Raw genomic sequence first — 19,037 nt, forward strand, 5'->3', positions numbered from 1 at the left:
TCTTTTCCCTAATATTAAAAATAAAACATAGACTGATATTTGTCTAATGTCTGGAGTCCTTTGAGGAAGTAGCCTATATACGTTTCAATACATGTATTTTCGGAGAATTTTTAATTCAAGTTTTGACTGCAAATGTCATGTCCATAATGCTCCTTAACTAGTTTTGTGGTGTAGATCTACGTATTTTATAATGTTAACTTCAAATAATACTAATAGCCTAATTTAAAGATAAGGCAGCATTGGATCTGGACGGTAAGGAGAATAACGCTGGGAGTTGGAAGAGGTGTGTCGCGATTCTGTTCGTGGATCTGAGTCGTGTGGCGAATCGCGATTTCGGTTTCATATTGCATATCGTTACAGCCCCAAAGTTGTTCTACTTAGTTATTTTGGTGAAAGTAACTCAAAAGTAATACATGAGTAATGTAACGCATTACAATTCTGAGACAGTAATATTGCAAGGTAATGAATTACTTTTAAATAACAGTAACAAGTGATACCTAATGTATTACAGTTTGGAAGTAACTTGCACAACACTGATTATAATGCAAGGCAGTTATAATTTAAATGTTAATTTAATGCATTGTAATGTAAATTCACATAAACAAAAAGTGCAATGAACAAAAATATTGTTTTATTTATTTTTATATTCTTTATAAAATTGAGTTGTGTTGTCACACTTGACATAAAATGTATGATGATGTGATGAAAAGAACAAAAAAAGGTGACAGATTATTCTTCTTGTCTTTCCCAACCAAGCTGTACAGTTTGCAATTCTGAAAATATGAATGGAAGGACTATTGAAAATATTGGTACATTTAAAACTATGGTTGCTATGAATTTTTGCCCAAACACCCATATACAATACCACGTGTTTACTAAAGATTACCACTATATATCTTTAGAATTGAACTCCCATATGGTTTAGCATCTACATCGAATTACTATAGCTAACTATAGCACCAATATATTAGAACAAAATAGACAATTCTCTTCTGTTTGTTTATTCAGTATGGGCCTGGTTACACAGCTACATTAGTTGCATTTGCATTAATGTCTTATTATTAATTGACAAAGTTTTTCCATAAATCATTTAAGAAGTGGCGATTTTTTATTTTTTTTTTTTTTTGTAAATGGGAAATTAATTCATCTGAATCCAATTTACAAACATTACCTAAACATGAAGAGTCTGTATTCTGATTCATGACCCTTGAGAGCTCTGGGTAATGTTAAATGTAATATCCCCTGTTATTTTTCAGTCATTTACATTTATGCAACTGGCCAACTCGATCTCACGGCAATTTGTACGAATTTTATGAGGTGGCTAATTCGTAACAGTTAGTTTGATTTTTGTTAAATCGTACATATTTTACGAGTTACCCTATTCGTATGAATGACATACCCCTGACCCCGCCCCATACCCATCACGTGGGTTTAGACAAATCGTACTAATTCGCCACCTTTTAATCACTCGTACAAATTGGTCGTAAGATAGCGTTGAATTGGCAGATGCTTTTATCCAAAGCGACTTAAATTGCATTTCAAGGTACACTTTCACATTGTTATCAGTTCTTGCTTTCCCTGGGAATCGAGCCCATGACCTTGGTGTTGCAATACCAATGCTCTACTGTTTCATTAGAGCAAATATTTCTATCACTGTGGACAATTAGTGTAGTGAATACATTTATTTGGTCACCTGTGGCACTCTGTGTAAAATTAAGCTTCTGCTTGCTACATTGTCATGATAAGGCTGCAGTGTTAATAATGCAAAAATAAGAGTAACTAGATGGATAAATGAAAGCAAGTGGCATCTGGTTCCTTTATGTAGATAGTAGCACAGCCTGGGTATAACTGCTAAAGGAATATCCCAAAGTCTCCTAAGCATTCCCTATAGAGGCCTCGATGGATTTAACTGTCAGCTGATACAGTCCAAATCTTAAGCTATTTGCACACCAACAGTAGTGATTTCACCCACACTGTGCATATTAATCAAACACATTCAACATTACCTGCATGTTTGCATTGTTGTCCATTCACATAGAATTAATAGTGTTTGTTTACTAGTCGATACTCTTTTAAGTCAAAGAGTAAGTCATGCCCCTTGTCCATGACATCATAAATGCCTCCCCCTGGGTTGCCCTGTGTGCTTGGTTTAATAGTAATGGAGCAATGGAGAGACTTAACAGGTGATAAACACTGCGGTCCTTGATGTCTTTTGAGTGGGGTTTCAGATTTCAGATATTTGTGGTTGGCAAAGAGCTCACTATCTATCGGACAAGCACACAGCAGTGGAGTGAAATGTGAGTGTTATGGGAACACTCCTCACACCAAGCAATGGATTGCAGCAAAAGCAAATGTATTTTAATTGCTGACGGGTCAATAAAGTGACAGTCTAATTTTTGTTGTTACCCATTTTATATATATACAGTTCATACAATGACTTGAACAAACATCTTTTATGATAAGCATGTTTTTATTTTCTGATTTAAATTCTGAATTAAGAAAACATTAGATTAGATGGACCTCCATGTCAGAAATATTTGATCCTACCCTGAATTCCAGATCATGTTTTAGGTACTAATATGTACATTTTAGGTGCTGATATGTACAATTTAGGTACTAATATGTACATTTCAGTTGCTAATATGTATATTTTAGGTACTAATATGTACATTTTAGGTGCTTATACGTTTTAGGTGCTACTATGTACCAATAAGGTACCAATATGCAGTATTTAGGTACAAAAGTGTATCTTTTGAAAGGGTACAGCCCCAGTGACAGCTTTTGTACCTTTTTTTCTGAGAGTGTATGGTTTCTCACTTAAAGTATTCACACAGTTTGCTATTGAATCATTTAGATACTTTGATTTGAGATATTTTATGATTTTCTTTAACAAAAAATAAAATAAAAATATTCACTGGTTATTTTTTAAGTTAAAAAAAATATATGGAATTGATTTTTTTTTCAAAACCATATACCCAACATGAAGAGTACCACATTTGTTGTATATTAAGTTGTAATATCTTACCAAGCTGGTGTTTCAGTTCTGCGTGGCTAATTAAAAAGTTATTGTTGTCTATTCATCACGTCTGATTATGCCTCTCCAAAAGATCAAATTGTTTGAAACATGATATTGAACACAATGCAGTCTGTCAAACACATACACACAGCTTAAAGTAAAAAAAAAAAAAAAAAAAAAAAAAAAAAAAAAAATCATGATTATGGGAGATAAAATCCATGTTCTTTGTTTAGTGGCTTATATGAATAAAATAGATGTGCATGATGATCCTGAAGTTCCCATTTATACAGGTGTGATGCATCGCCTCATCCCCCCCCCCCCCCTCTCTCTCTCTCTCTCTCTCTCTCTCTCTCTGGTTGGTCTGTGGTCGTTCAACATACCATTAGCTGCATGCTGGGGAGCTACTTCACATTCTGGTCAGGCTGGCAGCTGGCTGCGGCTACAGAACCTTTCAGAGTCCTGCATCTGCAGAGCTGTTTTGTTTAATATTTGAGTGAGGGAGATGGTGTTGTAATACACTACATATACAACATTAGAAGCAACTGTTTATTTAACCTAATATTTTGTGGGTTAAAGAAGGGGAGAGGTGGATTATGATCTGATCTGTGCTGTGCATCAGTGGCAGGAGAAATGTTACGGTTTTCAATCGATCTGCCCATTCATTGCAGGTTGGAGCGGCTTAAGACAATTTGTAATACTATATTGTGGTGTTCCAAGATAATTATTTTTAATAATTATACAAACTCTTCAAAATACATAAAATGCTAATTTTGACGATTCACATTTAAACATTTTGTAGAATACCAGGGATACTAATGTAAACAGCATTATTCAGGTGATTTTAAGGTATTTAAAAAAAAAACTTTGTTTTTAATGGTTTTTACTGTCATGAACTGGCTTTTTTATATTGTTGTCTGATGTCGACTTATGATGTTTGCTTGGTTTTTGCATTCAAAAACATCAAAATGAAAAAGTAATGGCCTATTTTCTACCCTAGTTTTGAGCCTAGCTCAAAAACGCTCGGTTTTTATGGGCGTCTCGCACTGAAGACTTGGAAGTAAACGCCCACTGCTGTGAGTGGATAACAGTTTTGCATATTATAATGAGTTTCAACTCACACGTCGGTGCACTTGAGGGAAATTGTTCTGAAAATGTCCAATGTTGTAAAATGGCATCCGGAATGATTTGCCCATACATGTGTGACCCAGAGTTCATGTGTTGCAGCATTCCTGTTAGTTCCAATATAGATGGCACAGCACCGTTTTTAGTCTTAATCGGTCTGCAAATCCAAATTTACAAAACCACCCTCAGTGAAATGAAGCGAACAGACGGACAATGTTTACCCTCATCTGCTGAAACGTTATTAAAATAAAGTTTATCCAGAATCCAGAGGAAGCAGCGACTGTCGTCTTGCAGGCACAGAACAATATTTTGTATTGCTCGGTAGCTCAATCCAGTTTGTCATCACAAGATAGGAATCTATATTATTTCTATGCATGTAATCCGCGAATCGGTGGGCGGGGCTAAACAGACCGTGTTGAAGTAGGTGTTGATCTTCTTCTGCGGGGGTGGTGTTTTATCCTCTTTGACGTCATAGTTCCCCACTTTGAAAAACGAGTCGTTTGCTGAAGCTGGTGTCAATAAAAGCTTTTATTGGACTAACAAGGTTGTTTTCAGTTCTGAAACTTACAGGATATTCTTAAAATATGATGACCTCATAGATGTCAAAAGCTCAAGGAAAATTTGATTTCTCAGCTCATCACCCCTTTAAGACCACATGAAATAGTTGAATTTTGTGGATTTTTAGTCAGTGTCTATATTAGTTTAAAGTTTTCTATATGCTAGTGTAGTTATTAATATGCCACAATTATTGTCCCTGATCCCTTCAGCATGAACCAACAAATCATCTGGAATGAAAATGTAGTGTTTTATGGTTACATCATTTTTCCTCGTCTTTGAGCTGCTCTTCTATTACATTCCATTTCCATGTAAAAAAATAATGCAATTTATAGGATAAGGAAAGCGTTTAGTTATTTTCGTAGGGCATATTGTTTTCCAATGAATAACAACAGGTCAGATATTCTTTTTTGTGTGTTTGGTGGTGTTTTTGTTCTTAAAGCTTTGGTGTGTTTAATTTCTACACCCACAATGGAAATAAGGAGCAAGCGTTCCAAAATGCCTCCTCTCTATTTGGAAGGTTGGCTGAAGGTACAGGATATTTTTCTAAGTCCAGTGTGACCATGTAAGATGTAGAAAGAAGTGACTCTAAATAATCTTTCACATCCACACTGTTGTTATTCTGATCGATGTGGCGCGTTCATTGCTCTGCAGTGGATTAAAGACAATGGACAGAGAGGAAATGAGACGGGTGTTCCAGTTGTAAACCTACATTACTCCTGAAGTGCTGAAGGATGAAACAACTTGTAACCCCAAAAATAAACACCACACTCCCAACTGAACTAAAATCTCATGTATGCAAAACATATTTTGTATATATTTTAATTGTATTAATTTTTTAATAACTAAGTGATGTAATATGATGATGATACACAAAGAACTCTGTCAGCTGGTTGAAATCCATGTGCAGTTGGTCTGAACATAAGAAAGTCTGTATGAGGAAAGAAAGTAGATTACTATTGTAATGGTCTCTGATTCTGATCTTCTGGACAAGGAGACAGATGGTTATATATTTGCTGATATACTACCTAGCAGGAAGCAGTTCATCTGTGTGAGAGATGTTCACCACCTCTCGCTGCCTTAATGTAGTCAATACAGGGTGCTTGTCTTCTTCCATTAGTGTTTCGGTGAAAGTGCCTGCCTATACCACATCTATTACGATGGAAACACTCTCCACTCTTTTTGAATGTGAAAGAATGATAAAAGAATCAGACATCCACTGTGAGGGTTTTTATAGAGGTTTATAGAGATTCAAGGAAAAGAAACTATCGTTTCTAAAAATCAAAATTCTTATATGCAAACATTATAGATTTCTTACGGGGCATGAGAGGGGTGCCCTTGATGAGGCAGGTTTAGGCTTGAGTTTTACACTGACAGTCTGAGTATTGATCTCATGTCCCATCCCACTGAGATCAAAGAACAGACTTTGGCTCCCTCATTAATCTGTTTCAGCTCTCTCAAGACTGACTGCATCTTAAGGACACCACAGGGGTGTCAGTTTGGTCCTGTTTATTGGCATGATAAATAAGTAACGTGTCACTCTACTTCACTCCCAGATATCACAGTCGATCTGCCTAATGAGGGGCATTCAAATTTACAGACACCTGGAATTAGGGATCCAAGCAGTAGCGAAAATGTGAAGACACTGTGTTAATGGCATAGTCTTCTCTGCTGACTCTACACTGAATAAAAATATGTGGCACTTCATCAAAGATGCTGAAGATTTTGTGTAGATTACTGTTGGGATATTATAAATATAGTTTGTACTTATAGTTCGTACACTGAAGAAAAAAAAGGGTAAAATAACTGTAAAAAGTCTTATGGAAAATTTTTTTTTTTTTTTTTTTTTTTTATTTAACGGATATTTACCGTAAACATGGTCTGTGTTTTTAGTCAAACTGCTGTAGAAAGAAAAATAATAATAAAATAAAAATAATAGCTTACAATTACGTAATTAAAACAAAGACTGTTCATATATATATATATAAATTCATCATTCAGAGCTGCAGGCTCTTCTCAAGGTGTAATAGAGGTGTGAATCTGTTTCCCCTGTAATAGCTGGGTCACTGCAGTGAAAAAAAAAAAAAAATCTCCACACTCCTGTAAAAGGCAGGTTCTGGAGCACAGCTGCAAGGAGTGAGGAGAATGCAGACACAATGCTATTGCATAAATAGCAACTTGGCTACAAGGCACTCAGTGAGAAGATGGGATGTATGCTCAAGAATCGAGAGGTTGTGCTGTGAAACATTTAGTCTTCTTGACCTATTGAGTTCAACAATAAGGACTATTTTTCTTACTACATGATAGTGATATTCTGAAGACCTGATCTACTATGCTTTCCTGTACTGGTGGGTTTTGTTAAGGATGACCCATTAATTCATTGTGTGGCGCTTGTGGAATAGCCGCCACTGGTGCCATTCTCGACTTGCAATATTGTAATCAATAGTTGTTGTTTGCTGTTGAATTGCGTCCATTAATCTTTCAGCTGTGGCAGTTATGATTGGTTAGAGAGTGACAGTAGACTTCCTGCCCTGTGACATGTGTGGGAATGGATGTTCTCTTTTGCCGTCCTTTCATCTGGTGAAACTGTTACCACTCTGAGATGGGCAATGGACCAATGCGACTCTTATTTATCATTTTCATTTGTTGTACATAAACCGGCCATCTTTGAATTCATGTAGTATTTGCCATTTATAAACCTGAATGACTTCTGCTTTTTTAACTGACATTCAAGCTATTTAAGTTATGTAATGATTAGAGGCGTTAAAATTAACAATTTTTGAAGTACGTATCTTATGCTCACCAAGTTTGCATTTAAAAATACAATAAAAAACATTAATATTGTTAAATGTTATAACAATTTTAAATAATTGTTCTATTATGTTATGATATTTAAAATGTATTGTTTATCTGTGATGGAAAAGCTGAATTAAAATATAATGTAATATGTTTGTAGAAACAGTGATACTGTTTTTTTTTTTGATGAATAGAAAGTTCAAAAGAACAGCATTCATTTTTTTGTAACACTGTAAAAGTATTTGATGTCACTTTTGATCAATTTAAAGCATCCTTGTATTAATGTATTAATTTCTTTAAAAACAACAGTGTCTTGATTCATTCAATTTACAAAGTACAATCAACCTAGATTTTTAAGTTTTAAGTAATTTCAACTAAATTGCATTTAAACTGACTTAAAAATGAATTAACATATTTTGATGAGTTAGTTGTCATAGCTTATTGATCAAATGATTTTTTACAGTGTACATTTAAATACTTTCACTTTCACTTGAATACATTTTTGATACATTCCCTGTACTTGATTCTAATTTCTCCTGCACTTCTACATATTTATCAACACCATTGCCCTATATGGGTGGTAACGCATCGCTATTGGTTGTCATACACTGCTCTTGTAGCAGTTATGGACTGACATTCTCTCTTGTTCCCAGGGTGTTCTGAATGCTGCCTCAAATGTCTGAGTGGGATACCCTATGCCTCTCTGATTGCGACCATCCTGCTGTATGCCGGGGTGGCGCTCTTCTGTGGCTGTGGTCATGAGGCGCTCTCTGGGACCGTCACCATCCTGCAGACCTACTTTGATGTTGTCCGGTCGCCTGTTGATGCCCTGGACGTCTTCACCATGTGAGTGCCACAGTACTAAAATTGTTATAAAAAAGAACATTTGCTGCCTGTTGAGCCCAATTTCTGTGACATATTTTAATTGCACCCTTCTTCAAATGCACATGAATTCAATTCAGTTTCTTTCATCAGTGCTTCTCAATAATCTAGTGGTAATGACATCATTGCTTGTCTATTGCAAATAACCCAAACTCATATGAATTAACATTTTACTTCATATGACATATTACTTCATGCACGTCCTGATTTTGCTGAGTTTGACGCATACATATTCTACAACATATATACAACATATTTAGTTCATCCTGCAGACTGATCTCATGAAGTAGCGTGTGTATGCCACGCCAATTCGTATTTCCATTTTTGGCGTTCTATCAAGACGCATAATCGCCTTTCAGCGTGTTTATGAACGCCGTTGACTTAACGTTATATAAATATATGACTTACCTCAACCCCGTCCCTAAACCTAACCGTCACTGGGGTTAATGGCATTTATGACTGTTCCCTTACCATCCTAGGAAAAAAAAAGATATGACTTACCTCAACCCCATCCCTAAACTTAAACGTCACTGGGGTTAATGGCATTTATGACTGGAGATTTGACTGCGTGTACAGACACGCGGAATGACGCGGACGTTAATGGCGTAAACATACACGCATACACGCGGATACACGCGGATAGCTCAAAATGCGTACAGATAACACGCCACCTGACTCGAAAGTGGCGTGTATGTTTACACAAAAGTCATGATGTCATGTTGCGTCCTGGAACAACATTCTGGTCTGAAAATGTAGCCCTAATCCCTACCCCTAAACATAACCCTACCCATATATTATCCCTAAACTCAGAGGCAAATTATATGTGAATAGAGGTGTATGCGCGTGACGTCACCGTCGGCCGGAGTGCCTACAGTTACTCACAGTGAGTGGCAAAAAGACTGAGCGGCTGTATTTGTTTTCAGCGTGAATACCGCGAAAAACAAATACAGCGCATATAAAATAGGAAAGAGCTTTGCGATTGACTGTACAACTAGATTTGACAAAAAATCGGAGGTATATTTTTACAGACTGCTATAGAAAGAGGAGCAAATGGATCGCTGCAATTCACAGCAACAAATGGACTCCAGTCAGCGAAAGGTGGATTTGCAGTTATCATTTTGTCAATATGCTGAATTTAGGTGTAAAACCATACCCATATATTTTGTATTGTTATATATATATATATATATATATATATATATATATATATATATATCAACAACTCATCAATTAAATATTTATCATTGCATATTATGCATTATAGGATGTTTTTTTTTAATAAAAACTAACCAAAAAAAAAAAAACTATAAAGTTTTAGGGCTGGACGATATGATGATATACTGTACATAGGCTATATATAACACTGATATAAGTGATCACCTGGATTTAGACCTACCTATATTGTATTTATATAAAGCGTTCACAGGCAAATTTGCTTTATGTTTAGGTCTACTGTACAGTATATTGCTTTTTTATTTCCCGGTGTCGAAATCAGGAAAACATGATTCCTGGCTGCATGTCAATATCCATAGATCACTGGGTATTTAGAAAGTTGTAAGGAACACTATATTGAGTCCAACATTTAGTTTAAATTGATACAATTGTTCGTTTTAGTCGCATTTTCGCAGTTTCCCCTATTGAATCCAGTCACGCAGCAGATCTTTTGCCACTCAGTCAGGCTGAGGGGGGATGTTACGGCGGGAAAGTGACGTCAATGCATTCGCTCTATAACACTGATGTAGAAGCACCTAAGCATGGTTGTAAGCCTAAACTTGACATAAACTGTAAACTGTCCCTGTCAGGATTCCATTGCCACCACGATCATCATCACCGCCTACTCATTCCCTTTCACCCAATCAGACACTTCCCCGTTCATTGTCCCCTGATTACTAATCACCGTCACCTGTGTCCCATCACCGCACGGAGTATAAAACATTCACTCTCACTGCAGTCACTTGTCTGGTCTCGTCATTCCATGGCTCACAGACTCCCCGATCCATCTGCACCAAACCACTGTCAAGTTACCCGCAAGAGAGAAAAGGACATTAACCACAGCTAAGCTTCCTTTATGTTATCTCCGACATACCAACATACCATCTTTTCTGATTCATCTGTGATCCCTGACAGTCCCTCAAATCTGATTGTTGATTGGAATGTTGTTCCAGGATCGACAAAGATATTGATCCAGGAACATGTTGTACTTGAGAAAACAGATTGTACTGACTTCATTCATTTTCGATTTGTGGTTTATTGGTTAACTCTACCATTAAAAAAGCAGACTTGTTGCATACAATAGAGAATAATTAAGTCTAGAGCAAGTAAAGAAAATGGCTTGTTTTTCCACATTCATATTTTTAAATAACAGTGACATGTGCACAAACTTGAGCTACCATGTTAGGTTTTGGCATCAGTCCCACTCAGAGAATTAGGCGTTCTGAAATCACACCAGATCAACAGAGCACACCTGCTCACCGGAACTCCACTGGTGGGAAGGAGAGCAGGATGGAAGGAGAGAACAAGAAAAAGGAGTGGGTGGAGGAAGGAATAATGGCATGGAGCAGAATTTCTTCAGACATTTTATTTATTTATTTTTTTCTGAGTAAGTGAATTGATTGATTGAATGTACACACAAACCAATCTGTGGATTAGGACTTCACAAAACACAGATGTACTCTGCCACCATTATGCCCTCTATTGTCATTGAATTACTGTTGTATGCTAGATAAGCACTGGACTCTTTTCATTAAAATATCACTAATTATTTATCGTTTCGATTCCTCAGGATTGACATCTTTAAGTATGTGATCTATGGAGTGGCAGCTGCTTTTTTCGTCTATGGTATTTTACTGATGGTGGAGGGATTTTTCACCACTGGGGCCATCCGGGACCTTTATGGGGACTTTAAGATCACCACCTGCGGGCGCTGTGTCAGTGCTTGGGTAAGATCAACCACCCAAACAACTACTGGAATGTATGATGAGCAGGAGTTCATGTTAAAAAAAAAAAACAAAAAAACATTGATCTCAAAACTGTGATTTTCTAAATTATAAGTTTGAAAAAAAATGTTCTCACTAAAAGAAATTACATGCTTCAAATTAAATGAGGCATCAAATATTATTGTATAGTAGAAAAGAGGGGTTTTTACTGAATTAGAAAAAAGAAATCTGATATAAATCTGATTCGAATAACAGAAAACTTTCAGATGGCTCATAAGGTCACCGCTATTTACAAATATGGTGTGAAAATGGTGTAATCAAGGAGCACATTTATCTCTTTCTGTCTTCTTCAGTTCATCATGCTTACTTATATCTTCATGTTGGCTTGGCTGGGAGTTACAGCCTTCACTTCTCTGCCAGTCTTCATGTATTTCAACATCTGGAACACCTGTCAGAACAACACTGTGGTGTACAATACTAATCTTTGCTTCGACCTGCGTCAGTTTGGTGCGTAGCTCATTTCAACACTATCACATGAGACATATGTTCCTGTAATTTCCTGTAATATGGTGGTGTCAACTAAACACTTAGCCAGCCATAAACAATATAGATGCATTGCTGATGTTTTCTAGTCACATTCAAGTGCATCTGCATCACGATGTCTGTGATGACTTCAAACAACCTTTCTCAGTCAGATGTATGTTTTTATGTTGCAGTTTATTTATGTTTTAGTGCAGAAGCTACCGAATGTGGCTGGTTACATGCATTAAACTGACTTCCAAAGGCAGAGCATATTGGAAAATAACTCACATGATATCATGATATCATTAAGCACTATTTTTACACATTACAGAAATCCATTGTGTACCAATACTGCTGGGAGCACCATTGTGACATTTAATTGTAATACAGCCATTCATTGACAGAATTGCAACATCAACAACAGTTATATTCTAGTAAAATCGCCTCTATAGCTGTGGTGTATCCCATTGGTGGTCATCATGATTTTGCCAAGACATGTTCCTGCAACAACATTCTAGTCCCTATCCTTACCCCTAAACCTAAGCCTATCCATAAGTTATCCCTAAAATCAGAGGAAAATGATAGTTGAATTACACCAATGTAGAAGCACCTGACTCTGCTTTGTAAGCCTAAACATAACAATGTGAATTAGCCAATAAAAATTAACAATAATGTTGTTCCAGGATGGATCAACAACGATTTTGATCCAGTAACATGTTGTATTTGTTGAAATCACATTCACCTACACGTTCATGACATGATGAAACCCACTATGGAAAGGTTAAAAATGAACTAAACATGGCTTAGCACAATTTAGCCAAATCGAATAATCATTTATGAATGTTTTTTTTTTTTTAAGCATTTTTAATAAGCACATATCAACTCCCTAATAGTCTGATGTTAACACAACTCACTTAATTTGAATTGCAGGAATTGTGTCCACTGGTGAGGAGAAAAAACTGTGCACTGCTTCTGAGAACTTCATCAAGATGTGCGAATCTAATGAGGTCAGTCGGCAGTTCTTTATCCTGACTGATGGCCTTCATCTAAATTCAACCCGCCATTACAGTCAGCAACCTATGCCATAAAAGAAGGGTGGGGAGTGAGTGAGTGAGTGAGAGAGAGAGAGAGAATATGAATAAATTGTAAACCTTTCCATGCTTTTAAGTCTGAAGACACACCGTGCAGCAGGGATTCCTCCATATAAATATATAATTGTTAAAATTAAAATTTATTAGCAAGATTACGCAGCTTCTTTTATGGACTGTGCCACAAGTTATATGGGTGTGAATGTCATGTTTTCACAATATTAATATTATTAGAGATTACTGGCATTTATCAGATCTGTTTAAAGGTCACTGTTGACATGTGCTGAAAGTTGAAAATAAAATGAATATGCAGAGTGAAGATGTCACAATAGATTGAGGTTATCATTTTAAATTGTTTTAGAGATCTAGATTTATCTGCACTTTGCTGGTGTAAACATTTTTTTTTTTACAGATAAGTTAAAGAAACGGCAAGTAACACGATGAATTAAACATTATATTTGACAGAAAGACTGAAATAGTATTTTCCTGTCAAATGGATTCCAATAAACTTAGTTTAATTTACAACTTTGAAGAGGAGAAAACGTGGATGGTTTTCTGAACAATAACCACAAACACTGTAAAAATGATTTTTTAGAGTCTTTTTTTTTTTTTGTCTCTTTTTTCAGCTGGATCTGACGTTCCACTTGTTCGTCTGCGCACTTGCGGGGGCTGGAGCAGCCGTTATCGCCATGGTGAGCTTTTCCACTGCTTTCTTTCTCACTTGCTTTTTATCTTTCTTTGTTACTATGTATAAATTCCCCTTGAATCTACATTTCATTTCAGGAGCAATAAAATGTAATATAGATTAATTCATGAGTTTCATTAATTAGTTGACTCCAGTGACACCTGCGAGACGGGTAATATAATATCTAAGCAAGAATTTTATAGAAACCAGGCACTTGTTTAGAATCATGAAAGAATGTGCAGGTCTGTCTGAAATGCAATAGACATTCAAGGCCTCTTTGTAAAATAGTGAGAGTGAGTGAGCAAAGAGAAGGGAAAGAAATGCTCATCATTGAAAATGCAGGAAGTGTTGTTGCCATGGGAACAGAAGAGGAGAGGGAAGGAAGGAGAGAACCTTGTTTGGAACAGCGATAAGTGATTGTGAGACACCATTTTCTGCCCATTGGTTTGAACCTTAGAAAGCCATTTTCATTAGTTAATAATATAAGGGCTTACGCAGAAGGTAAATAGAATAGCATCGAATTAATTTGAGACAGACTGTCAATACACTGTCTACCTTAGTTTTTTTGTCAAATACTGTGCTTTTGTCTTCTGCTTAAGCTTATCTAAAAAAGCACAATGCATTTGTTTTCTGGAAAGGCAACAGTCTGGCCTCATTTATTTGAGTTAATTGCATTCCACATGGTTTGCAAATGAGAAAACAGCTTGGACATTAAGTACTTAGAAACAAAGAGTCTACAGAATTGGATCATAATTTGTGCTCTTTTGATTATATAATTACATCATACCTTTCAGAGAATATTGCTGCATACTCACAGCTTGCTGATTTGTGCAGCAATGATGCCACCCATTGGTGTATAGAGGAACTTTGGCAAAATTATAATCGGAGTGTCTTTTGTGGCATTGCAACGCAACTGCAGGAGCCATTTTTGTTCTGAAAATGCATTAACAATATCACAATGTTCAGAACCATCCACATTTAAAGGGATAGTTCAGTTTTAAATTCTGGCATCATTTATTCACTCCCATCTTTTCTTCCATACAATTAAGGTAAATGGTGACAAAAGGTTTGCAAATTGACAAAAATGCACCTTAAAAGGCATTATAAGTCTTTTCCCTCTGACGTAGCACTCAAATCTCATGAGGTTTAACTCATTTAACTCACCTTAAAATGCACACATTCAAAATTGGTTACAAGGCACACACAAGAACTAATGATGTTTGCCATCATTGATGTGGATATTTGAATAATCAAGAATTTGAATAAGATTTGAGTGCCGCAGGCAAGATTATCACTCAATAATAGCCCCTTTTACACAGAGCATTGATCTCAGAAAATTGCCAGAAGAGTGCCTTCTGTGTGAACACAAGCCAAGTAGTGACATTACTGGGATCAGTTCCGGAAAGCGCCCTGTTTGAACCAAAGGCAGGACCAATGCCATAAGGGGTGTGTCATTTGTCTTTATGGGATGTGTGTCAAATCAATGCATGCACAGATTCCAGAAAATCACTGGCAGAGTGAATGAACCAAAATCAAACAATCCCAGGACACATTATCAGTGCATTTTCCGGAATCTCTGTGTGAAAGGGCGGGGCTATGGCTTCAGAAGATATTTTTTATGATGCTTTTGAAACTTGACGGCACTTGCTCACAATTCACTTTCACTGAACTTTCAGTGTGAATTAAACATCTCCTCTTTTCCACAGAAAAAAAATAATATCATACAGGTTTGGAATGACATGAGCGTGAAAAGGAGTAACCAAGCTTCTTCCTTTCTCTTTTTTAATGATCTGACTACCGTCACAGGTGGTGGCAGTGTCTGTCCTCATCCGTAACAATGTCATTCTGACGTCTAAGAACACGGGGAGGTACTGCACGCGTTTCTGAAGCCAGCTCTGGTCTGGGGTGTCCCATCCCACCTCCCAACACACTCTCTGTCCACCAAGGGCCCCACCACCATCACCCACAGCAGCGACTTTCATAACGACGTCCCATAATTGGTGTGATTAAAATGACACCCAGGCCCCTCCATTTTGCAAAATCGTTTCAGTTCCTGTCCTCCTCCCACCTCCCCACCATAACCAGCTGCGTTGCCCCAAGTTAACCCAACAGTTGCAAGTGATAACATGTGTGAGCAAACAAACTAACTTGGCTTGTATTTAGCTGGAACTGGTTGCCGCTTTGCCTGCCATGGGAAATAACTAATATGGTTGATTTCCAGTCTAAACTGGGACACTAAACGCTGTCCCTGTCTTCTCCAGAGTAATTCTTTGACCTTTTTTGGGGGGTGTACAGAATGGTTATCAGCACTAACACTAACCCTCGCCTCTAACCACTGTGTTGCTGTAGGTGCACTACCTGATGGTGCTGTCGGCTAACTGGGCTTACGTGAAGGACGCCTGCCGGATGCAGAAATACGAGGATATCAAGTCCAAGGAGGAGCAAGAGCTTCATGATATCCACTCTACTCGCTCTAAAGAGCGTCTGAATGCATACACATAAAGCACGCGGTCATGCGCACACATATAAATATACACACACACACACACACATACACAAGCATGCCGTTCCCTTCCCTGAAGACACATATATATAAACTAAACTTAACTAAGTCTAATTTCCATGGTTTCCAGGGTTGAGGAGAGGGATGGGATTGGGGAGGCAAATAACTGTAACACTTGCTATGTACGGGTGTGACTCAGAATGTTGGTCTATGGGCGTGCTTATCGTCTCAATGGCAACGTCTCTGACTACCCTGAATTTAGATTTAGTTTCTTTGTCCTTTCATTTCTCCTCTACCTCCCTTTTCTGTTGACGTGTTTGAGAGCACATCCTGATAAACACATCAACACTGAAAAAAAATAATATGCTTTATCTAAGCAATAAAATTGTGGCAACATATTACAAGCAATATTATTACAAATTAGAATTAATTAGAATATTAATTTGATTAACTATTACTCAATTCTAATTTGTTCAATTTAATAAATAATATTGCTTGTAATCTGTTGCCACAATTTTATTGATTAAATAAAGCATATTCATTTTTTACAGTGAAGCTGAGTGACTTCTCTTTTGTACCACATACTTTTATGTCTCATTGGGTCTTGTTAGGGGTTTTGGGTTTAGCCAAAGGGATTACAAGCACACTTCACATTTTTGTATTACACGCTGATGATTTACAGTCTTCAAGCTTACCCTATAAATGGCTAGTCATGATTTAGATTCACCTACTTTTTACCAAAATGTGACCAAACTTGTAACGTATGATTTACAGGTTAAATCGCTCAAGCTGCCACACTTACAGCAGCAACAGCACAACAAATGTACAGATTCTTTTTCCAACAAATTCAGTTTTGGAGTGCCAGGGATTTCAAAAAGTACCTTAAAGTGACTTTTACTGCTATATTGTAGCTTGGCCTACCTGTATATGATAGCTGTGCGCAGTATTAATGGAAGGTGTGACACTGGTGCTTAGTAAACGCTTGTTAAGCTTTGACAAAGATGGCTGCTGATTGGGAAATTAGGACCGTGAAAGAACTTAGGGTTTGCCTTGGGAGACTCTATGGATATTTGTTTTCTGTCATTCATTGAAAGCCATACTCTCACATGCGAATAACATTTTCAGGTGTTTTATTGCTTAGTTTTAGCTTTAACTTATAAATGCAAGTAATCAAACCGTTTTTTGGCCATTCCTCTGAACTGTATATATCTCTTTAAGTGTAAACACATTTCATGTCAATTTCTAAACCACATCTCGCCAGTCAGTGTTACAGTGGGTGATATTCTTGAGATTGTCGTTCATATCAGAGAAGTATAAATCTAAATGGAGAAGCTGATTGCAACGACTCTGCCAAACACTGTGGAAATAAGGTTAAGGTAAATAAGGTTTGAATAAACAAGAAAGATATGGGTGTACAGGCATGTATAATGCCAAACTCAGTTTTTTTGGCTCAGTCTTGCCGACTTCAGTTGCCCTACTTTTGCAGTAAAGTACTTTTGTCAGTGTCTCAAAAAACAAAACAGAACAAAAAAGCTAGTTTTTGTGCACTTATGGACTTGTGAGTTTTTTGGTGTAAGTGCATTTGGAATCAGCGCAGAGTCCTTGTACTCTTACTAGTCATGCAGCTTTTTTTTAAACCACAAAAGAAACGTGTAGTAGGTAAAAAAAATAAATAAATAAAATCTAGTTGTTATTTGTGGCATGGTTATGCATCTAATGGTAATAGTTTTAACTAACTCAAAAAGGAAAAAAAAAAAGTCCTTTATTTTGCTAATTTTGCTATTTTTATTAAGCTAAATATCTTATTAGGTTATAGTGTTTGAGTTTTGTCCTATCAAGTTCGTGATGATTTTCCAAACCATGTCTTAATCCTATACTTGCTATGATGTTGCGTATCCAGTATTACCCTGACATTGCTTTCAGCTTTATCCACATACTGTACTAGTTTTTTTGTACTTTCACTGAGAATGTTTTGTAGCAGGCAGTAAAATTAACTGGTTTTGTACATAAATGTGCCAACAGCTTGACAGTGGCTTTTTTTTTCTTTTCGAACTGTAGAAACAAACTTGCTTGCGTAAATAAAGACACTTGTGTACTTGTTTTAATTGTTCATGTTTATCTTGTGTGTTTGAGGTTTTTTTTTTTTATTTGGAACTCATGTGAGTGACCTTTTAAAGACTGTTAATCTCGCATCTATAGTTCAATACAACCCATAGTTATAAATGCATTTCTTTTATAACAACACAAGCAAATGCTGACCTATTGCATGCTTCCAGGCAAGAAAGTCTGAGAACAAGCTTGACAACAGGCAAGTGAATTTTAACTTAACTTTAACTTTAAATTGTTGGTCAATTTAGTACAGTTTCAGAGACAAGGCTTAAAGGCATAGTTCACCCAACAATGAAAATTAGCCCATTATTTACTCACCCTGAAGCCATCCTCTAGGTGTATAAGACATTCTTCTTTCAGACGAATTTAATCAGAGTTATATATAAAAAAAATGTCCTGGCTCTTCCAAGCTTTATAATGGGAGTGAATGGGTGTATGTCTTTGGAAGTCCATCAAAGCGCATCCATTCAATATTAAAGAGCTTCACGCATCTCTGGGGGTTAATAAAGGCCTTCTGAAGTGAAGTGATGCATTTGTGTAAGAAAAATATCGACTAAAATTACTAGCAGACGGCCGTACGCATCAATTTACGCCAAACTTGACGCGCAATGATGAACGTGGTTGCCCAGCCCTGGGTTGCGTTTCTCAAAATCATAATTGGCCAACTATGATCGCAATTTCTATTGAACTCTGTTTGTAAGAACGGAACGTGTGACCATGTTTGGCTTTGGGAAACCCCTGTTTTGTTTGAACCTTGAGAGGCGTCAAATCTCACACTGCTCATACATCCTACATCATACTGTACATCGTCAAGTGTTACTCT

The 19,037-nt window shown here is 36.8% G+C and overlaps 1 protein-coding gene across 4 annotated transcripts in view; it reads left to right on the forward strand.

The window, feature by feature from the left end:
- Positions 1-16,467, forward strand: part of gpm6ab (glycoprotein M6Ab) — a 61,977-nt gene extending 45,510 nt beyond the window's left edge. For 2 of the 4 annotated variants that reach the window (XM_039690975.2, XM_039690969.2), the window contains exons 2-7: positions 8,143-8,335; positions 11,154-11,310; positions 11,661-11,814; positions 12,760-12,836; positions 13,544-13,609; positions 15,952-16,467. In XM_039690975.2, the coding sequence (XP_039546909.1) occupies positions 8,143-8,335; positions 11,154-11,310; positions 11,661-11,814; positions 12,760-12,836; positions 13,544-13,609; positions 15,952-16,104 (800 nt within the window). In that variant the 3' untranslated portion in view covers positions 16,105-16,467. Of the gene's footprint in view, positions 1-8,142; positions 8,336-11,153; positions 11,311-11,660; positions 11,815-12,759; positions 12,837-13,543; positions 13,610-15,408; positions 15,859-15,951 lie in introns of those variants that run through there. The other 2 variants (XM_089132139.1, XM_089132138.1) reach the window with 1 other exon arrangement.
- The last annotated feature ends 2,570 nt before the right edge of the window (positions 16,468-19,037 follow it).

This window comes from Pimephales promelas, chromosome 6 (assembly GCF_988280905.1).
Source record: "Pimephales promelas chromosome 6, fPimPro1.hap1.1, whole genome shotgun sequence".
NCBI lineage: Eukaryota > Metazoa > Chordata > Actinopteri > Cypriniformes > Leuciscidae > Pimephales > Pimephales promelas.